The sequence below is a fragment of the Aythya marila genome, assembly GCF_965140915.1.
Source record: "Aythya marila genome assembly, chromosome: 3".
In the NCBI taxonomy this organism is placed as follows: Eukaryota; Metazoa; Chordata; class Aves; order Anseriformes; family Anatidae; genus Aythya; species Aythya marila.
Genome location: NC_139044.1, coordinates 50089527 through 50112892, shown reverse-complemented (window position 1 = coordinate 50112892; position 23366 = coordinate 50089527). Strand labels below are relative to the sequence as shown.

The window sequence follows — 23366 nt, the reverse complement described above, 5'->3', positions numbered from 1 at the left end:
ACATACTGCCAAGTGAGTATTCCAATTCTGAATCATTACTTACATCACTGGCATTTTCCTAACGCACTTTATTCCTGTCCAGTGCCACCTCAATTTCTTACATTTTTCAGTAATTCATTATACAAAGGATGAATGTGTATGCACATTTAGAGAACCATTTCCATAGCAAGTAAAGCGTTCTGTAAAGGAGGAAACAAGCAGCCAGTTCTCCATTTTAGAATAAAGATCATTGAGATACTAAAAGCCAGAAGATAAAGGAACTCCATTTAAAAGAAAAGTATTTCACCATTCAACACCACAATTTTACTACAAAGATTCATTTTATAACTATTTACTCTTATCACCATCTATCAAACAGTGACTCAGGCACTAAGTCTGTAAGAATTGCTCAAAGTATTCACCAGCAAATAATCACTAAAAATAAACAAGGATTTGCACACTTTGAGGAGACTGAATGCTATTAAGACTCAGTCTAACATTTTAAACAAAATTCCAAAACTTAGATCATAGATTAGCTCATACTTTTCTACTACTGCAACTAAGTGATCCTTCTTTATGTCATTTTCTAGATGTAACTAATTGCTCCAAGTCCCTTATAGTTTTTTTTTTTCAGAAGTTTTCAAAAGTTATGAAGTCCCATTAAACTTCTTAAACAAATTAGCTGCACAGACAGACTGCACAACTACAATACAGAATGACTATTTGCCATTTCTAGCCTATACGAAATAAGATAATGGAAATATGCCGAGTAAGATACTTTACTTGAAGCACTGACTTAGATTTTTACTCAAGTTCTTTATCTCAAAATGATCCCTTAAATACAGGGACTACACGCCAGGTACTTGCTCATTTAAGATTGACATATTTCAAATTGCAAGAGGTAATGAAATACAACTACACAGGGCCTCTGCTCATCTGATTAGATTGAGATGAATCACTACACGATATATCCTGTAGACATAAAACAAGTGTTTGATACTTCCTACTTGCCAGTCTGAAGTTAAATCAGGTCTGTCTAAGTTTCAGATATCTTTCCAAAACAAAGATCTTAGGCAAATTACAACAGGTTTTTGTGCCTAGTCTAATTGATCTTTGTAGATTGTATTTCCTGAACATCATTCAGGCTCAACTTCTCCAGCCAGTGACATAATAAATCAAAATTACTGTACTCCACAGTTTGACAGTCATGGCCACTCTATATTCATATGGAATCTCAGAAGAGAGCAAGCCACGAAGAAGATAAGGAAAGTGCTTAAACAGAACAGCAATAGCTCTTCAATCAGCAATTTAGACATTTGAAAATTGATCTGTACAGGATTACATCGCCAAGACACAGTGAAGATTTACACTCTACCAGAGTCCCAGAGCTTCAGTCCGTTTTTCATTCTGTTGCTGAATTTGAGAACTAAGAACAGAAAAGAGCACCATAGCTCTTAAAAGAGCACCATAGCTCAGCAAAAAAAAAAAAAAACACACACCCTTTACTGGCTACCTTCACTGGCAATTTTTCCAATAAAAAAAAATTAAGGAACTGGACCATGAACTTACTACACAAAATTTAATGACATAATTCTAGACAGAATTCAAAAATTGGCCTTATACCATTAGTCAGTGTTTATGTTAATGCATTGGTCCAGTAAGCTTGCTCATTTGAAACCAAATAAACAGAAATTTCACATTTAGTCAAGAATTTTTGTCATGTATCTTTATCTATTCAAGAAGTATAAAAAAACAGACCTTGCAAATGCTCCACTGGCTAGTTACCGTATCTGTACAGATATGCTTTAAGTAGTTTAGGAGATTAAAATAGCTTTAATAAGCAAGTTTACAGTCCAAGTGGACTTGTAGAAGTGGCTGAACAGGGAGATTATGGTAATTCCAGGTTAGCTTGAAAGGTTAACAACCCATACAAACCAAGAAGCAAGAAACATGGTTGGGATGCAGCTTCCTTTCTGATGTGCTGCAGGCTTTCAAAGAAGTTGTAGGCAGCAACCAAGGTTTAAGCATCGAGTAAGTCTGCATGTCTAATGGATGCATCCCTCCTAGTGCTCCAGTGGAAGAATGACAGACCATGGACATAAACATAAAATCAAAGTTAGAGGTTCAGACTAGACAAATGCTCATGAGGATGGTTATGCTTTGAAACAACTTTCCCCAAGGTCAAAGTCTGTTGCTGAAGGTTTAAGAGCAGAAGGCCACATGAAGGCCTGAGCTACTGTGTATGACCTTGCTTGGAGAAGGATATTAAGCTTGACAACCCAAGAACCCTTTCACAACCTAGGAACCCTTTCATCTGAATTACTTTATAATCAGAAACTAGTTAAACCCTGTTTTAATTTATGCCAAACCTTATTATGATAAATTAAAACAAGCCTTAACACAGTGACTACTAGAATACAAACATTTTCACTGACATTTGAAAACAAGTTTATACAGGATAGCACACAGGAAGTGAAGATTCATTCTCAAAAGCATACACCAACAACATAAGATGCCCAAATATATTTATTGGTCTCTTAAAAAGTATGTTACTCTTTAGAAAAGACAGCTTAGGAAGTTTTAATGCAGATTAGAGTACATCCAGTCTGGCACATACTTCATGTGAATGTTTAAACATCAGTACCATCAGACCAACCAAGATAAGACTTCTTAAGCCAGTAGCAATAAGATACCAGGACAGAAGAAACTTTTAAAATTTAAAAGGAGCTTCAAAGCCTTTCAGCCAGGCAGAGCCAGAGTTCCAGAATATATTCAAGAACTGTCGTCTTTCCACTCCTTTTGATTTTCATTTGCTGCCAGAAATGCATGAGTTCTAAGGAAGCTTGAGCACAGAAAGCTACAAACTGGTAAGCCAGTTCACCAGCCCTGAGTAGTCAGAAGAGTGCAGCACTGTTCTAAAATTGAAAAAAAAGGTAGAGCTTTGTGTTTGACAGACTACAAAGAATCGGTTTAACCATTTCTTTCATGACATCTCCCCTTCTCCTCTCAGTATTCAGAACCATCTCCAGGCAGAATAAAAAAGAAGCAAGTTGATCATCACAGGACAGTAAGATATTTACTTTATGAGCTCTTGCTAAAGTTTTCAGTGTTAGTGCATGAAAGGGCTTCTGAATGTTTATTTCTAGGTGTGCATATGGGTGAAGTTACCATAATTACAGTTGTGTCAGAAGTATAACTGTATTCACTAATGTGTTTCACAGGTAAAGCATTAGCTGAAAATATTCTGCTTTAATTAGCTAGAGATGCATTTTTGCTATTATCTTTAACCATGCCTTTCCCATTAAACAGTCATTTTTCCAGCTTGTTCTTATTCTGTGAAAAAAGCAGTCTACTCCACTCAATCCTGGTGAACCCACTAAGGATGATATCTCCTGTCTGTCATTGTCCACTTAAAAACTTCCGGAATGTCTTGATCCAGGAGAACTAGCAATGAGACAGACCCTCATGGTGGGGATAATAAATAAGGACAAGTGTGTAGGTGAGAAGTCAGGCTAAAGTGGGACACTACTGGTGACAAAGGAGAAGTATTCAGAAAAGGTGCAAGTGTCTGTTCAGCTAAAACCATGAGTGAGTCCTATTTGGAATGTAGCATATGTCCTAGAAGGAAAGTAGACACTGAATGTAACTTTATTCCTTTTTCAGGCGTGTAACCACTACCTTATGTTCTCAGGTAAGAAACTAATCAGACTTAGATGCAGCCACTCAAGCAAGTGGAGTGACAATTCATAAGTTCCAGGTTAAACAAGAGTATGTAAATGCCCGCATGAATCACCTGTTCAGATAATACCAGACACCCCATATGAATTGTCACAATGCAGCACCATAGCAGCAGTTGAATTTAAGGAACAGTCTTGCTGCTCATTCCATCACATTTGCTGAACAGTGGTAGCATTAGCAGCACTGTGATTTACTCTCTGCTTTCAATGGGTCTAGGTCCAGTTTTGGTTTCCCCACATCATTCTCTTCATTAGGAAAGGTTTTATAGTTGGCAAGGATGTTTTCCACCAAGAATCGAGCAGCTTCATCTATGTTGATGTTGTCCTAAAAATATTGAAAGCAAAAAAAAAGTCAGTCTTATTTTAAAAAGGGTCATACATTCCTGTTAGAAGCTGTCCAAATACAAACTTCTCTACAGTCACCAGCAAGATGCAAACACCTTCCATGTAGATGCATGAGGTTATGGCTCAAACACTTGTTCTTTTGCAAAAGTCAGCCAGAAAAGGTTTGATACAGAAGTTATTCACCCATATTACATATAGAATACTTTGACTGTAATCTAGCGTGCAGTCTGGGAATAAGCTTCATCTACATTTTGAGAAGTCACAAGTGCTGAGCTGCATTTTTGCATCAGGAAAGACAGATGGTTACAGTGCTCATAGTAGTGAGACACCTTCTAGGGTCTTTTCCTGTTTCTGCTGCAAATGATAAATGATTTTATCATTTATCTAAAAAGGACCTTTTGAATCAGCCTTAAACCCAGCTAAATTGGGGTGCCTCATCTAGCTACTCTACATTTTCTTATGCATGCTTTGAAAAATAACTTAATCTACACTCCAAAGAAGTCATGTATGCAGGATACCTAGAGCTGTATTTCAGCCCGGTACCTCAGTTGCTGTGTACTTTCCTTACTTTAAAGGCAATCAATTCTTACAGAGCTTTTATGGAAAAGCATCTGAGCATCATGCCAAAAATGCCTATCATTTACAAGTAACACTTGGCCAGTTTGTCAGCAGCAGCTAAAGGAAGTGGGCAAAACAAGGAAAGAGGGACCTTGAGGTTTAGCTTACTATGTAAGAGTTATCAGCCAGACCAGTAACTTGGTATGCCAGACACATTGTCTTCATCTAGAAAAAAAGATTCCATTTCAAGCATCAATCAGGTTTCAAACTGTTGGATTTCACTTCCAACGAAGTTGCTGCAAGTTTATATGTACATTGACCAAATTGACAGAGTAAGAACAATATAAGACATTACTCATTTGAGTTATTTATTTGAATAAAGCAGCTATCTTAGCTTAAGTTGCTACACTGAGTGATTTGCTTCTCCCTAGTTCAGTCTTGCTACTGCCTGATAAAATAGAAGAGTGGTTTAGTAACATTATCTGGGTGGGTAGTAGCAAGTGAGCAAATAGCTTGTTCATTTCTGAAGTCTTACCACTTCCTTCATGCAACAAAGAAAAGCTGCAATATGGAAACCAGGACCTAAAGATAACTTGCCTTTTTCAGTAGTTCAATCGGGAAAATTAACATATACTGAACAATACTGATCCTGACACACACAAGATGAAAGCAGCTTATTGAACTTGGTTAATTAAGGCTTCCAGTTAGTTTTAAGGCTCTGAGTTTATAGAGCATTTCGAATTTAATTCATGTATGTTGGAAGTTTTCTGTAGCAGTAAGCTATCCTGCATACCACATCTAATTTTTGTAGAACAGTCACATCCCCTTATTTTTCTTCCCCACATGGAATTAGAAGACATGAATATAACCAATACTTAGCAGTTAAGGCTTTTTTTTTTTAAATGCTTACCTTAGCAGATGTTTCAAACCACCCAACAAAGCCACCTTCCCTGCAGAACTGGTCCATTTGAGAGGGATTTTGGCTGCCATCTTTCTTCTGGTCACACTTGTTTGCGAGAAGAACAGCAGGGATGGGGCTGCCATTGGGAAGTAATACTTTACTGTCCAAATCATGCTTCCATTTTGAAACAGCCTCAAAAGTAGAGCCTCTTGTGACATCAAAGACCACAAAGGCACCAACTGCCTCTTTGTAGTATACTCTTGTCATATTTCCAAAACGTTCCTGGCCTGAAAAAGAAGGGAGTAGCAGTATTTATATTCACTACAGCTCATGCTAAAAATATAAGTAGACTTCTGTACCAGGTTAGTATACATCAGTTCAGCATTTCACTCTAATAACCTCATCTCCTCCATTCTATGGAAGCTGATTACAACAGGGCCATTATGTACATCACACATGACAAGCCAGATGCTAAAAGCAGCCTGCAATTCCAGCTACCACTTAAACTTTTAAAAAAGTTATTTGTTAAAAAGTGATTATAGGCATTACTACTCAAACACTATCAGCACAAGTACACAGAAGTTATTCTTTCCACAAAAAACATTTCTGCATGATTTATATAAGCCTAGTCACTTCAGATACACATTTCAGCAAACCCAGAGGCTTTAACAGGGGGACAGATGCAGCTTTCTACAAGCTCTGAAGTCTAATAGCCTTCAGTGGATCTTATGAAGAAATCACCTACGTTCTAGATTTTTTTCTTAGGGTCAAGCTTAGAAAGAGCTAGTTTAATAGTTCAAGCTAAACCTCTCAACTTCGCCTTTCAAGTCCAAGACCTTCTCTGTAATAATTTCCAACTGTAGGAGTCCTACGGCAGTCCAACAATTTGATGCAAGGGGACCAGAATAGCTGAAGTACAATTGAACATAAATCTGGATGAAAGCCAACATCCAGTACTAAAAACTCTTATTCATAAATACGGCTCTTGAAGTCAGTATGCTTGAGATACAGAATTAGAATACAGCTCAGCTTTTCTTCTGTTTGGAAGGTCACACTATGTTTATACCTGAATGAGCAAAACAGTATCTAGTGCAAGCATGTCACTTGAAGTTTGGGCTACTAAACTCATTTTCTGATTTGTTGAGAAGTCTCCAACGGAGAAAGCAATCCTTGCACTATACCACTTCATACACTGTAACACTACTTTAGCTGTTAGCATTTAGTTCACATGCAGTTTTAGAAAAAAAAGGATTTTAATTGGGAACATCTGTCCTTTGTTTATAAACATTTAAGTCTGCCTTTGATCATCAAGGACAGTTTTATTTTCTCAGAAAGAACCAGAGATCACTAAGTAAAAGAACTGGTGAAGTTCTGCTGTCAAAAGGAAGCTTTTCTAGCTCAATTTTCGTGTCATTTTCGTGTCAGTACTTCAGCTTAGTTCATTCTTTACAGAGATTTTCAGAACAGACAAAGCATTTGCTAGAAATGCCTGAAACCAGCAGTAGCCACAAGCAGTAGCTTCCATAGAAGTAGTAGAAAGGAGTTGGTTTTTTTCCCCCCAACTGTTCAACTTTTAAAGTATGATGCTGCATAAAACAGCATCACTAGCTGACATCCTGACGAGAACAAGTTACACACGAGTTTCTTACTACCAGCAGAGTATCCCATGTGAGAACAAGGAGCATGTATAAGAGGAAAGATGCACCAAGCCTGCATCTCAAACTACTGCTGGAGGAGGCACATTCCTTACACACTGTTTAGGAAACTTGTACACAAACTTGTGTTGCCTTTCAAGCATATGAGTAAGCCTGGAAAGGCATAGCAAGGTAGATTTGGTATCACCACCAATTCCTGTTATGCAGGCATGTTTCCCTCTCAAGTGCTAAATGCTAGAGGGCTAAATCCTGTCTTCAGTTCAGGAAGCATATTCCTCTGCACCACAGGATGGGCTCACAAAACAAACAGCATTCTCTGCATATTCTTCTGTAATTTAAGCTGCACGAAAGCAGACAAGAAGACACAGTTTAGTATTACAGATTAATGCCTTTTATAGATCAAGTACTCCCATCTGAAAGCTGCTCTTTTCTAAAGTGGCCCCAACTCTAAAACAGTTCACTACAGAGCTGCCTTCCCCTCTGGAATTCACATATGCTATGCTATCAGACCTGTATACTAGCTTCTGACTGCTCTTTCATCCTGTCTGAAAGTCCTGTAAGGATGGGTAGGACCTTCCTATTCCAGACATAAACAATAACACACGACCTGCCTAAAAGATAGTTGTTTTTTTTCCTTGTGTTAACAGGTACATGGCATGAGGCAGGAAGAGAGTTCAGTATAAACCAGGTAGACTTTCTGTACAATTCTGTTACCACTGACAATGCACAGGCTTTAGCCTCTTGTACTTGAAAGCTTAACAGGAATTTGACACAAAATAAGCGCTTTTTTGCTTGCAGAAAACAAGCCATAAAAACACTACAAGTCTGATCATCCTCTATATAAGCATTAAAATTGAATTTACTAAAATTTTGCCATGCTCAGTTCAGCCAGGGATTTCTCATTTCCTAAATTCAGCAAGATTTTTGCCATAGTAAACTTACACTGCAAGAACAACGTTGTCAGTACGGAAAGAGGATCATACCCACAGAGGGGAAAAGGCTAAGAGTGATCAGATAAAACTAGACTTAAAGCCTCTAGTGCACAGAGTTGCAGAAGGAAAAGGACAGCAATGTAACTACTTAGTACAGCACTATGGAGAGGACATTAGAGGATAAGTCATACTGATAAGTCTGTTGTTTTGCTGTAAACTTGGTGGTAGCACTGAGGTATCCTTTCTGTTTCAGGGGTTCAATCTAAGCTGCAGGGCAGCCATGGGGATCTGAGGTTTTATCTGGGGGTACTTCCATTTATATGTAAGTAGCTGTGTGCAATGCAAAGTTCTGCATTCTCTAACCACAAAGTTTTCACATCTAAATGACTCAGCACATGTTGTCACTGTATTTTCCAGTAATTGCAAGAGCATCAAGTGAAATAATTGCATAATGTCCTGCACTGGGATCTAATGCAGTTCCCTACAGTAGCATCACAGGAATGAAGTTCAGTTTAAACCTGCATCAGACCTTGGCAGCTTCTCTTGCTTTTGAGTTTACATCAAAACAGACCTAAAGCATATCTAGCTACTTGAAAAAAAAAGTTAGAGCCTGGTCTGATATCTGAAGCTTTCTGTCCTTTACTTGACAAGAGATAAAAGTTATCACCATAAGATTCAGGAAGTGCCAGCCTTGCCTTGAAGTTTATTTTTAAAAATTTCTACAGCAATATTTCCCAGTGAAAGGAATACACAAGAGTGTCCTGTTTATCATAGCAGCGTGACTTATTGTGGCTATTCTTGCTTTTAGTTAGTGGTAGATGCCCCGCATTCCTACCATTATTGGAAGTCTTAATTCATGCTCATGAGACGGAAATTGAGGCTAGAAGCAGCATGTTAAATGTGCAAGTTACTGCTGGATATGCATGGTATTGGACATGTCTGGTTCCTTCCTCCAGAAAAATCCCCCCATACCTAAAGAGTTAAGAGTGGTTAATATGAACAGGAACTACTCACTGACAGCAAAGAGATCTATGTGGAAGTTCCCCTCAGCTATGTTTTCTGCTGGGAAGGGAAGTTTGTTTTACCTCTGTCAATATCAGAAGTACAGCACAGGTTCCCCTACCTTGTAAGATCTACTCTTAGTCTACTATGAAGCCACACTACTGACAAGCCAGAGCTCTGTTACTTGCATTTAAACCCTTTTCTTGGCATGAGCACCACTGCTGGAAAGAATCTAACCTCTCTCACAGAGAAAACTAACAGTTCTGACATACTCCAGGAACTGTCACTAATGAGGAAGAGATGACCACAGGTTATAAAAAGCCTGACAACTGGAAGAATGATGAAGCCGTTTTTCTTGCTGAGATCTTTGACAGGCTAATCAGCTTAATGGATGGCCAGATCTCAAAATTTGATTTGAGACAACTCTGGCAGTTCCACATCAAATAATCCTGATCTGGAGAAGTAGGCTAAAGTCACCCAAAAGTGAACACAACTAGATGAAGAGTTTTATTTCTAACAAACAACTTTGAGGACCGCTGCCATGAGTTTTGCAGTTTTTCCCCTGGACACAGTAATACTGATTTGTCAGAATTCCAACATATGGTCAAAGCCCTCAGTTTATGAATAAGGCCAAGCAGCTATTTCAGCATTCAGCTCACTGTCCAGTTAGTTTAAAAGGCAGTTTAAGTAGTAAAGGAGTATACCACACAAGAAATCTTTATATAACCATGCCAAGAAATATCCGGCAGTACCACAGTAGCAAAGAAAGTAAGAGACCTAGTAAATCAAATTAGGTGAATTCAAGAAGCCTAGAAGTAGCATTCTGCTGAGGTCTTCCTTTTCTATCAACAGGTGAATCTCAACTACAGTACTATATATATAAACACTATATCACAGGATGCTTAATTAAATCATAATGAACAGTTGTAATTGATCAGTGTTAGTCTGGGAATACTTTAATGTCCTCCTTCCTTTGTGAGAAGGGTTATCAAAGATCAGGTATTCACCATGACCACCAACAGTCAATAGGAGTCAAGCCAAAATTCAAGAAGTTCAAGAAGGGTCACTAATGGCAGCCTGGTGAAAGGATTCCTCAATTGTCTTGGCTGATGGTCTGAACATCAATCAGGGTAAGACCCCGTGCAGATACAGAGAATTCTGGTTTCTCTCACCACAGAGAAGGAAACTCATGGTCAATGTTTAGCAAGTCAACAGATTTGGAAATATATAAGTATCTTGAAGTTGATACATACTTCCTTCAAAACAGAGAAGTCCAGTGCAAGCCACAAATGAAGTCCTCTAAGTAATGATTCTGCTCCACTGTCAGCATTTATTAGTGCTACAGGAGATAGCAACAACATAGCCTAAAGTCTGTGAGGACACCAACAGGGGTACCTGCAGGGGCACTGTAGAACATCTAAATGCAAGTTTAAAACAACTTTTACTGAGGATAAAAGCTTGAACTGAACTATTTTGATATAAAAAGTGTAAACACATCAGGCTATGCTGCAGTCCATATGGGATGTTTTGTGTACATGCATGAACAATAGACCACTGAAAATACTTCTGAAGTAGAAAAATAAGTAACCTCTAATGAACTACTCAAGTTTTAACCCAGAGTTCTGTGAACATTTAGGATAGACTCAGACTGGCACTATGCTCAGGTTTTGGTACCTGTCTCCCTTGGAGAAGTCCTAAGTCCTTTATAATGCACTAAGGATCTCAGATTTAGATCAGGAATATCCATTTCACTTCCTAGGTAGCCACTACATTTTGGCTGTTTGATGGCCCTACAGCTAGATGTTTGACACCAGATCATAAACAGTCTGGACTGCTCTGAGAAGGGACTGCCCCATTCTCCAGACATTTCATGTACATTTTAGCACCACTGGGTTCAGGTATGAGCTGTCTGGGGCTGCTTTTTAGTGACATACTGATATTACTTGCAAGCCACCACTGCTGATGGTGGTTCCCCCACCCACTCCCCAAGGCAGGACAGCTTGTCCCAGAACTGTCTTACCCAATTAGATTGGATTTGTTATTCAGCAGGAAGTAGGTTAACCAAACCACTATCAATATTACAGGACATGCTCAAGTGACTGCCTGCTTTTTCACATGGGCAGCAGCCGTAGATTGAGAAAGAGGAGACAGACTCCAAGACAGCCAGTACTAGATGCCTTCCTGTTCCTCATCCTTACCCACATAAGCTATCAGCGCAAGACTGTCAAGTGTTTAAACTACAAAAGGTGTTGAGCAAGATCAGTAGCATAGAAGGTATTAGGAACCTGTAAGAGTTGCAAAAGGCACATTGAGCTTCACTCTTGCTTTTCACCACAGTGAAAGTAATACTTGGTATTTGTGGTTCTGATGACAAATGCTAAGAGGTTAAAAGAATGAGAATGACATTTTCCTGTATTAGACAGTACTAGAAATAGTTCCACTGCAGCTCTTGCAGTTGATTAAACAAAGGAAGTCTCAGGTAACTTATGTGAACTGGTAGTATCCTTTCTTACTAAGGGTGGTATGGGAAAGTTAATGACCACTGGATGGACAACTTATTGTCAGTAAGTGTCCCACACCCTTCAGAGAAAGGCTTTTCACTGAATAATTAGCCAGTCAATCCCTACTTGTCCCTGACTGACTCCCACTTCACTATAAGAGATGACCTTTGATACTCTGGTTATGTTTACATTAGGAAGCAGGAAAGGTGTAATAGAAGCAATGCTGTTGAGCGAGACAGTATTGAGAGTTGGCATCCACAGTGTACTGTATGCTACAGGTACAGCATGTATGAGAGTTGTTCCAGACTATTTGGGGTCATTGAAGTCACTGAATGACAGTTCAGGTGCAGCAGTATCCTGACTATTTAGATCATGACTTCAAGCATTTTCACAGGTTCCTAGAAGGAAGTGTTTCTTTCTTTAACAGAAGGAAGTAGCTCGCTCTAAAGTTTCATTGTACAGCACAATGAGAATCTGAACTAGTCATTCATTTGCTAATCTTTCCATTTGAAAATTTGGGTAGCTAGCCTCACCAATTTGTTTGCTATTTCTACACCTCAGGATAAAGTAGAACCAATGCAACAGCAGAATCACCGAGGTGCAAGCACTTGGAAGCTGGACACTTGATTGCTATCAGGAAAACTGGCATCTGCCATCCTGATATGTGGAAGAGAATGGTGTGCTTTTCCTAAAGAAAAGGCTTACATGTAGGATGAACTTTACCTCAAGAACCTGCACAGCTCATGGGGAGGTTTACAGTAAGACTGAAACTTCTCTTTGCAGCCTGTAGCCTTAGGCTAATCCAGTGATTTAAGACTGCCTAAACTAGCTTTAACAGTTTAATATCTTGTAATCTAAGATTACCTCCTCTAAGCTTAGACAAGATGCATTTGCAATTCAGCTACCTTTATCCACAATCAAATCTACTGTAGGTAAGAGTATGACAGTCCTGTTCATACAGGAAAGTTTCACAGGTTAGTTTTCACTTCTGCTTGCAACTTTGACAAATTGAGAAGTTCCCAACTAAGCAGTAGATTTCTGTCCATAGAAAAGTATAGTCCAACTAAACTAAGTACTTTAACTAAACAAATAGAGCATGTATGGAAAAAAAAACTCCTTGCATTAGAATTCACTCAGAGTTGACAGCCCAATTATTGCCAGTAACAGCATGAACAGGTAATTCAAATTTTGTTCTAAAAAGTCTTAAAACAAGTCACATGCCAGAGTTAAATTACTTCATGCCCAACACCCCTGATCCATCTCCTTCAGTGTACTGCCACGCAGCCAGAGCTGTGCTGTGTACTTAGTGATGCTGCATGGCACTGTGGCATTTCATAGCACAAGAGAACAATTCTGAAGTCAGTTTGTCTCGAGATCAACTTTATCACGGGACTGAAAAAAATTTAATCTCTAAAACAGTCAATGTGTCATGGCACACTGTGTGCCACTGGAATTTTATGTCAAGTAGCTGCCACTCTGTTCTGCCCAGCACTCTAGTTGGGGATCACTCAAAGAACAAGTTCCCATAGCTTTAACTGTGACACTCAAAGGCTTCTTTAAAAATACTTTTTGAAAAGCTGCCAAGATCCACACAATAAGGAATACTGGTTTGCACTTACTGCTAATCTAGAAGCTATCCCTACTGAAAGGGTGCTAGGGTTTTTCTAGTCCAAGATTTTTTTTTTCTAAACAACCTCCATAAAACCCTGAAATCCTATAATTCTTCAAAGCAACACACCATCACATCTACCTTTGTTCTGCATCTCTGTAGCTAGGTGACAATGTGAGATGTTGAATGTTTTACCACAGGCAGCTTGAGAAGCATGCTGCACTTCAGTCACTGCTTATTGCCATTCATACTAGCTTTAACACCTGCAAAAGCCTCAAAGAATTATTCCTATGCTTTCATAGCAAAATTAATAAATTTCCTTACTGCCAATCACTTCCTTTTGACCTGGCATATCACACATCAGAAATTCTAGTCTGAGTACTTGGAGGGAACAACCTGCAGAGACAAGTCAGTAATTGCTGCTGCAGGAAAATATTTCCAGCAGCTCTGAAATTGAATCCCAGGATCCTCGCTCACTACTGAAGAGAATAAACTTATTTTATACAGCATGTTGGAGACTTTTAAGATGGGCTGCTAAGATTACCTGTCTTATGAAACACAGGAAAGAAAAGGAGTTTTGAACAACCCTTATACAGCACTTGTCCACTTAAACTGTACTTGTGACCACACACTTCAGTGTGTGTGTTCTTTATGTGCACACCAAGTATGGTGTGCACATAAAGAAAACTGAACTGGTAAAAGGCCAAGTGTAGATAAATAAGGCAAAATTACTAAGATTTTGAGGTGGAACACTGATGCAAGGCAAGTTGATAAAGGTCCGTCTCCATTCATGTAAGTTCACACGTTAAGAGAAGAGTGTATTTAATGCAGTCTATATTGGTTTCTCTCTGAAGGGTAATATACTTGTCAAGTAACTTCATTTCTTACTACCTGAGCTAGTATTACTGGAATGGCAAGAATTCAGACAATACTTGCCTCCAAAAAGCTTGATGATCAATGTAAGTTAATGGATTTCTGCACAGATTTCTAGTTTGGTTTATGACTTGACCCAGAATTCAGTTATGTTGTGTGACATATGCTATTCTTCCTTGTGTCTGCCTTCCCTTTCCCCATTTAATGGGCCCATCCATCCTTTGCTCCTGTACCACAGTGCTACAGAACTATTTTTATGACCTTGTAAAAAATGTAAGCTTTCTGAACAACTACTATAAAACATGAACCTTATCTATTTCAGAATAAGACTGAAGCTCCATTTAATCCATTGTGATTAGAAGCTCAATTACTAAGTGATGCTTTCATTGTGAATAGAAATTAAGAGTGATTGTAAAAAAAAAAATCAATACAGTAATCTTTCCTTTAAAGGTGTACTAGATCAGATAGCCCCATTACATTTAAGAAACACAGAAAAGCCTATGAAGGAAATCTAAGCTTATTTCCAAGATACTGAAAGAACATCAAGTCTATTACTTAAATGAAACAGGTCTGATTGTGCAAGGTAAAACTGTTCAGTTATACTAAAACTGCCTAACACCAACTTCAAGACTGTAATATTTCCCATGTGCTTGTGGAATTCCTAGTTTTAAATTATCAGCACAAAGGGTTTGACAAGTTCAGTTTAGGACAACATACACAGTGTTTGGTGTTGCTTAGTACTACATCATACAGCATAAGAACCTTCAGCAGTCCACTGGTAGGACAAGGAAATTGCTTTCAGCCAAACAACCAACCATAGCTTGCTGAAGGGCATCTGACAAGCAACTACTTAAATAGAAGAATTCTAAGGAATAAAGCACATTGACATCCAGAATCTGTAGACCATACAGAATCTTTTCACATCTGTGGTGCCCAGGGATGTCTGAAGGCTGAAGACACACCAAAAAAAAAAAAAAACAAAAACAAGTTTAACATGTTTAGCAGCTACTTGGACCACTTAGCTGAAGAGTTCCAAATACAGTAACTCATTCTCAAGTAAAAGTTCATAAACCTAGTTCTGCTGTTCCAGAGGAGTTACAGGAAAGGACACCCACACAAGATTTCCCACAGTAGGGTGGTTTCTGGAAGGAAATACATAGCACATCTTCAGTTGTTTCTTGTCTCTACTGCTTCCAAGACAACATTTCAAAAGCTTTCAAAATGAGCAGAACTACTTACCCCCACCACCACCACCTTTGCTACTCCTGCAAGTTTTCAGCCAATATCATTAAATAATTCTTCCTCTATAAAATGTGTGCTTGCATGAAAGAAGCATCCAGAGATCAGTCCCAGGTCTTTCAGATCTTTGTCAGTCTGAACTTGATCACATGAGGGTCTGAACCTGACTGGGAGCTTTCTGACCTGCCTCAGCTGTTACCAGAGGGTTAGAGCTCCCACCTCCATCACCAGATGAACCAGAAAATAGCTTCAAATGATTTGCCCTTTTTTTTTTTTTGAAATAAAGCTCTGACCTCCAAGTTCTGAATCCATTTCTGATACTGCTATTTATATGCACATTTTTCACTCTTCCTTTTTCATTGCACTCAGTAGATTTGCTTACTAAGAGTGAGGAAAAGCATAACTGTGGGCATGTTATGCCTAGACTCTCCAGCCTCCACCCTATGCTCACCTTTTCTAGGCACACGACTAGGCAATTTCTTCATGATTTCTTTGCGAGACCTGCCATTTAAATCCCTATTCTGACCTTTAAAACATGTTGTGGGTAAGGACAAGTTGTTACAAGACTATCTGAAAGGATTACCACCTCCAAACTCTATGCCTTCAACAGACCTCTCTGAAAAATAATTGAAGTATGCCTCTCTAGCAGAGTTAGGTACGTATGGGAAAGTTTTCTTGTTACCCCCTACGGGTTTTCAGGGATGCACTAACACCACTTAAGGCTTACTTTAGACCTTATTTAAAAAAAAAGTTAATAACACAAGAAACAAGTTGTGCTCTAGTACACTGAAGCAGCGTGGCAGTCTTCAGACACCTCAGCAGCATAAGTACAGACAAAATAAAGTATACAGCTGCTTGAAGCTAAAATATTTCTCACATGGAAGCACACTATCTCACATACCCAAACAACCTGAATGCCTTTGAAACTCAGCCAACAAAACATGCAACAGTCCGAAGTTATTCTCCACAGAGAGCACATAGCTACTACCAAGAACACTGCCTCTCCAGCGAGATGTTATTCCTCTGGGACAGGAAAGATTATTGGGTACAGCCTCACTCCCCTGTATCTAAGCTAAAAGGCTTGCATTTTGCTTTGTCTTGCTTTGCAAATCCTCACTTCAGTTTAGGTTTTCTACTTTGAAATGTTTGAGCATTCTCCTTCTCTTCTACCACATCCATTGCTTCCTGAACTCACTTTTCCCATTTCTCATGGTTTCCTATAGATGTGAACAAGTTAAACTCCTGAATAAATTGAAGTTTTAACATCTACTTGCATATCTAAGATCCACTTGTCTTTATGGAAAAAAAGGGTTATTCCAGGTGTTCCTCAACTTACTATTTGAGGAAGATATTTCATCCAATGTCTCCATCATCTTCAGTACTGGGTTACATTCTAACAAGATAGAGTTCAGATCTTTTCAAGGATACGGGAAAAAACAAATTTGCATGCTACAAGTCTTATCCATCAGCTCTTGAAAGCTTTTGCATTGCATGCTTAGAATAGCTAAGCACAACTGCTCCTCTTCTGTTTGTCCCATTCCACAGCCACACTCCTACAGTTAGAGCAATACTTCATTTTTAAATACTTATGAAGAAATTTTAACCAAGTCCTAGAAGAAGGGTAATGCTGCCAAAGTTAATGCAGAATGCCTTACTCAAAGCTTTTAATGAATTTGTCTACCAGTTGTCATTTGTGACATTTTTCAGAGGAAGCCAAACACTCAGATGGTCATCTTTGACTTACCATTATTACCCTCTAGAGAGCTGCATGTTTGTACAGGCTGGTGTGAGTGACAACGCTGCTCTTACTAGTTCAAATCAAGAGTTTGATTGAATCAGGAGAAATCCTTATGGTGTTCCTTCAATCAGAGTTGAAAGTTACATCAATACACTATATTCACCTCCTACACTGCATTGTGGTCAGTGTACTGATGAAGAGAGACCACGCTTGTCAAGTATGAATCTCTAGTGTATTGAAATTGACTAAAACACTACCCTATCATTAAGATGCCTTTGATTTTTATCTCTTTATCACAGTGAGTCATTCCTATCTCCTACTTATTTCACCAATTATTTATGTCTTTTGAAGAAGGAGGTTAACCTTTTAACACTCCCAGAATTTATCCCGGAAGAGAAACTTATCATAGTTTCACATGCTGAGATAAAAAAAAAAAAAAAAACAAGACTAATGCACAAGGGCAGCTAAGGTTTAGAAGTTTTACTCTGTACAGACATGCATATAAACTGTTCCTCTTTTCCAAATACTTCACACAGCAAACAAGATTTGACATTGACTATCAGTCTCTCAAGCCTTTTCACCTCCATTGTCCAAAAACCTACAACATCTATCTGTATAACTAAAATGCTTGAGTATTTATTGAATACATAAGTATATGCACAACAGTTCCCTTCTTCCCCCTTCACTATTTCACCATCTGTACACCCCCAAACACACACCTTGATCCTGCAGCAGGTATCTGCATTACTTTGTACCCTACAATAGGAAGGTTATTCCAGAAAAAAAAAAAAAGAATTGGCAATGTAACATTGTCATGGCCTATTAGGTAATTATATGGATTTACGACTAAAAACCTGCACTAGCACAGAAATTGAATCCATTCATGAACCTGCTGCATTGCAATATACAGCACAACATTCATCAGTTTGATGTTTGGCTACATTCACACCAGAAGCCAGCACAGTATCTGCATTATAATCCTCAGCTGATGGATTGAGCTAAATGGTTAGTTTTTAATCATTGATTTAGCGACACAACCTTAGACTGCAGCACACGGCTCTTTGAAGAAAGCTTTTTATGATGGACTTTAAGTACAAGATTTGATCTTTACTATGTTTAAGGGTTTGACTTCAATTCAGAAGCCTTTTTAAAGGCATCAAAATCCGTTCAGAGTGCCAGCATCATGTTGCTTGCAGGGAAGTCACATGTAGTGTTACTTACCATAAGATTTAGATCTCTTGAAGAGATCTAAAGCTGTTTGTCTGCACATACCAGAAGATAAAGTTATCTGCATGAGCTGTTGAAAGCCAGAAGACAGTTGGGCTAACGAGTTAAGAGGGAATGACTATCACATGCTCAGATACTTCATTACATACTTTAATAAAATGCTTTAGGGAACATATGCTGGGACTATGTAGAAGCCGTCTTCAACCCAGTTCTCTAGAACTAAGAACTTCTACATAAACCTCATCCTCAGGTATTCAGAAAGATTCATGAAGTAAAGAAAGCTGCACAACACATTTCCAGCTCAATTACATTAGCAGTAGTATCTATGAGGGTTTCATGGTATTAATAAAATCCCTTTGATTTTATTTTTAACACAAGTCTAAACTACTGCTCTCATACTAGCTGAGCGCAGCCCAATCAAATATCACTAGAAATACAATTACTTCTGTTCTTGGTCTCATTTTTCTACTGGAGAAGGGCTCCCAGCCCCTTGGAAAGAGAACAGCCTAAGCCACCAGAGTCAGAAGAATTTGGATTGCAACTCGCAAGATTGTTGTATTTACATTCATTTTTGAAAGGGAAAGGATAGTGAGGAAATTCATGTGGAAGCATGTATCAAACTGTAAGACTGAGGAAGCGTTGCCCTTTTAGTTTAGTAGGGCATCATCTGCATGAGGCCTAGAATTGTTATGAATAATATATAAACAGTGACAGGAGAATAACAGAATTACTCTTCACTGTGTTAGCAATATTAGCACAAGCCTCTACAGATTTATCAGCAACTCCAAGATACGGTAATGGCAATAATCAAGAGTGAAAATGATGTCTTCTAGGTCTTGAAATTAATGCATGGCTATATTATTAGAACTTCCCATAATATAAAATAGTTTTTGTTACAAGTACAGCTAAGTTTCTGCTTAGCCTGTTGAAACAGGTTGCTCTGGCAGAGCACCAGTCTGCCCGTGTCTCTGAAACCAAGGGCTGAGGAGAAGTTAAACAGAAGTGTGGCAGCCTGCCAAACACCAGGACCCTGATCAGCCTTCTCTCTCTTATCTTCACAACCCCAGACTTGCTAAATTACAGCCAGAGTGTTGTAGCAGCTTGCACCAATACTGCCAATTGACTGGGGAAAAATAAGTTGAAAACTGATTTGAGAAGAGAACCTATCAGAAGAGAAACCCTGCCAATATTTCCCTTGCTCTCCAAAACAGCAATTAGAAAATATTTCAGTTTGCCCTACAGCAGAAAGATCTATGTTCTATTTCAGCATACTGCAGTGAGAAGCAGATTTTTTAGTTTGAGGAATTCTATGTGAAGTGTTTTAAGACAGAGGTGCAGCAGCTTTGTGTTACCCTTCCTGTTTCATGAACTTCCACTTAACAGAGAAGAGAGATCAAGGAAACAGTAACTACCAGTTGTTACCCTAGTATCCTCCAATGTAAGTTTTAAAAACAGTAATTGAAGTTAAAAGCCTACTTGTTTTCATATCTGAAGAAATATTCTGAAGATGATAGAAAAGGAAGAGAGCTGCAGGTTAATACCCAGGCCACACACAAACCCAGAAACGCTTTGCAAACTTCAGATGATTAACAACTTGAAGATACGGGCTTCTTACAAAACCACAGCAAAATAAGTTTTACTGTGTCATTTAAAACCTCAGCATGAGCAGTTAACCAAGATACGTATGCAGTTTGATTCTCTAAGACATGTTAGAGAAAAGTTCTTAGTTATACACAGGAAAGGAATGCTGTGCTGTTTGGGCATGCCAACAGGGCTTTTCTTCCTCAGCGTGCTCAGAGTATCTTTTTAATACACAAACCCACAATCTGAGCACAGAGCTAAGTGTGACACAAGTCCCCTTTGCTCACCCCACGCTGCAGGGACACAAGTTGCATTGAAATTAAGTGGATGGCTCCAAATAACCAAAGTTCGAGCATGCCTTACATGAGGCCAATGGTAGCTATATGAGCACCTTGAGCCAATAAGGTGTGCCTGCTGAGCACAGCCTGCCTGGAGGAGATATGTATTTCCTCTAGAAGCAACATAGAGCAGGGGCCACAAACAAGCTGAAGCAGTGAGCAGCTGGAGCAGGGGTCAGACAACTGCTAGCAAGCAGAGCTGCAAACAGCAGCTTTTTGAGGACAGCTGCAGCAGCCTGGGACAAGCCAAGAGCCACCAACACCAGCTGGCAGAGGCACCTGTGGGAAGCCAAACCAACCTCCCCGACAAAGGCCTCACTTTGCTCAAGCCTCAAATTTAGACAGGAGCTGCTGAATGCAGCAGGGAAGGGGAAAAACGAGAAGCCAGGCTTGAGCACACCCCATCCCTCACCTGCAATGTCCCAGAGCTGCAGCCGCACCAGGGTCTTGCTGTCCCAGTTGATGACTTTGAGCGCGAAGTCCACCCCAATGGTGGCCCGGTAGTGCTGGGAGAAGAGCTGGTGCACATACCGCTTGATGATGCTGGTCTTGCCCACGCCCAGCTCCCCGATCACCAGCACCTTGAAGAGGTGCTCCCGGCACTCCGCCACCGGCCCTTCCCCACCGGCCATCCCCGCTGCCTTGCCTCGGCGCGGCTCTGCTCAGCCCCAAAACTTTCCCGGCCGGGATCTCGCCTCCAGGCAGCGCTGCCCGCCGGGCCAGCCCGAGCCGGGTGGCAGAGGGGAGGCCTCAATCACCTGACTGCAGTCACAGGACGCGGAAACTCCGCGCTTATAAATGCCCGGGGAGGGAAGGGGCGGGCGGCGGGGAGGAGCGGCCGGGACGGGCCCCGGGGAGCGGCCGCCAGCCCCGGGAGAGGCGGTGGTAGCCGCGTCTGTCCCTGTCCCGGCCCGGGGCCCCAGCGTCCCGCTCCCAAATTGATCCCGATTCGTTCCGTCCTCGGTCTGGCTCCGGTTCTTGTACGAGCCGCACCAGCCCAAGCAGTAAATGGGCACGCACGGCCCTGCAAGTCAGCAGCAAGTGGAGTGTCTGTCCTGCAGAGCGCATGGTGCCACGTCTGCAGGTTGCTCGTGCTGGGAAAGATCAGCAGCAACAACAACAAAATAAATAAAATAACAAGCAACAACAAAAAATCATCTTTGGTAACTTGGAGCCACAGCATCCATCCGAGCCCCAGGGGAGGCAGCTGGGTGGCTCGGTCTCAGTGTCACGGCTGTTCGGGCACCAGTATGCTTGGGAGCGAAATGTCACCAGCAGGGTTAAAAACCCTGGCAGCTAATCTGGCAAGCAGTCATCTGTTCACCCTGCTTTTATACTACTTTACTGCATATGGTGATTCCTTTGCCATGCTTTCAGTTGGTGGCTTGAGTGAGACAAGCCCGGCTTCTTCAGTCAGCCTGGAGCATGCTCACTTCCTTGTCACACAAAGGTGATGCATGGAGTATAAATGGAAGCAGGTGGAGAGACTGGCAAAATGAGGCAAAAGAGTTCTTGAGCAAAATTTGTATTTAAAGGTTTTGGTCTAAAATTATTCATTTAAGCTGTCATGCTGTATTAACTTGAAGACAATTGCTTTAATTAGAATTTACTTTCCAGCAGCAGCAATAACATCAGAATATAAACCAAGGACAGATTGGTACTCAACAATGAGATTATTATTTATTATTTATTTTTATTTTTTCTAGTGGAGGGTGGCATGGAGTAGCATCGGTTCTCCGGCAAGAGGTGGGATAGACAAGAAACACAGTCATTAGTTAGGAGGTTGGTAGTGAATGTGGGAGACATTACTTCAGGTATACACACCTTAACCAGCATGGGTTCTGGTAAACCTCTCTAACTGTATCAAGATTGACCTCTGTGTGCCCAGTTGTTGTCTGTTCAGATTGGGATTTGGCTGGTTTCTCTCCTTCTGGCAAAATCAAGGTGGGATGGGAGTATGCTGTCACATGCTCAGGTGGTGGTATGGCTGGGGTTTAATATGGTTGCAGAGGCCTAGTTCCTCAGGCTGAGATACACACTTTGTGTCTTCATTCCCTGCATGTCAGAGGGTGATTATGGTACTTTCCAACCTTACAGGAGCATTTCATTAATGGATTACTAGGCACACTCTGACATTATGTAGCCCAGGGTGCAGTGCTTGCTTATTCTAATTGCAGGCTTCTGATAATATTAGATAATTTGGTTTTGCATGCATAGATGGGATGGAACTTTTAGGCATTTCCTACCATTTGTTAGGCCTGCCTACTACCGTCTTTGTCTTACATGCCACAGAAATTCATTACTGCCATTATTTTCTTCATTCCTCCTCCTCATTTTGCAAAAGTAAGGGAACATAGATCATATCAGACAACTAAGTGAGCAACTATACTATCATTAAGAAGCTGAATACAAGTACTTCAGTATACTTGAAACTTGATATCAACAATTCAAAAGAAGCCTGTAGGTTGTTGTTTTTTGTTTTCTTTTTTTTTTTTCTTTCTTTCTTTTTTTTTTTTTTTTCTCATGTACTGATTTTAAGCAATTAGAACCAACATCAAAAATAAAGAAGTCTGTAAAAGTCATGATCTGCTCACAGAAGACTCACAAACAGAAACAAGGGCAAAATGTGACTGATAATTTTACACAATTAATAGCTTGATCAGTTCTAATTACATTACAGCGTGCCAAACATATAGCAGTAGATCTTGCCTGAACTAGTAATTTGCCTTAATTTCATTATTATTCATTTCATTCAAGCTGGCTGATATCTATGTGGAACAGCTTGGCAAAATCCAGTCATTTGCAGTCCTGTTATTACTGTTCTGCCCCTCTATGGTGCAGTATAATCAACCATGCATGAGGTTATAGAATAAAGTATAATCACCATCTGCCTAGCACAGGGTAGATAATCTTTATTCTGTGAGTTAAATTTTGGTGTCACTTGGTCTTTTGCATGTAATTCTACTTTTTCATTGACTCCACTTTACTAGCTGAATGTCAGCAAAATTCCCCTACTGAACAAGGGTTGTTGGCATCATGGTATGGTAATTGGGATTACATTAAATTATATTGTTGCCTTCAGTTGCCTACACTGGCAGACAAGGTTATTATTGTGCCATTTTAACTAGCTTAGCTAGCTGGTTGCCTTTAA

The 23366-nt window shown here is 39.9% G+C and overlaps 1 protein-coding gene across 2 annotated transcripts; it reads right to left on the bottom strand.

The window, feature by feature from the left end:
• Window positions 1-2489: 2489 nt before the first annotated feature.
• Window positions 2490-20958, bottom strand: RAB32 (RAB32, member RAS oncogene family). 2 transcript variants are annotated; one of them, XM_082757820.1, is made up of 4 exons: window positions 20628-20958; window positions 5530-5807; window positions 4788-4844; window positions 2490-4041 (listed from the first exon to the last, which is right to left on the bottom strand). In XM_082757820.1, exons 1-4 carry the CDS (start codon window positions 20845-20847, stop codon window positions 3892-3894), a joined length of 705 nt encoding a protein of 234 aa, XP_082613946.1. In that variant the 5' UTR covers window positions 20848-20958; the 3' UTR covers window positions 2490-3891. The 2 variants fall into 2 exon arrangements, with proteins under 2 accessions (XP_082613946.1, XP_082613947.1); XM_082757821.1 differs by lacking the exon at window positions 4788-4844.
• Between the last annotated feature and the right edge of the window lie 2408 nt (window positions 20959-23366).

Bases quoted from the DNA above. Each gene is read 5' to 3' on its own strand.
- RAB32 (XM_082757820.1), bottom strand. From the start codon at position 20,847: ATGGCCGGTGGGGAAGGGCCGGTGGCGGAGTGCCGGGAGCACCTCTTC. The intron at 5,808-20,627 runs GTGAGGGATGGG...CTTCTTTTTCAG, and splicing joins GCAGCTCTGGGACATTGCAG to GCCAGGAACGTTTTGGAAAT. The intron at 4,845-5,529 runs GTAAGCATTTAA...CTTTTTTTCTAG, and splicing joins GGTTTGAAACATCTGCTAAG to ATGAAGACAATGTGTCTGGC.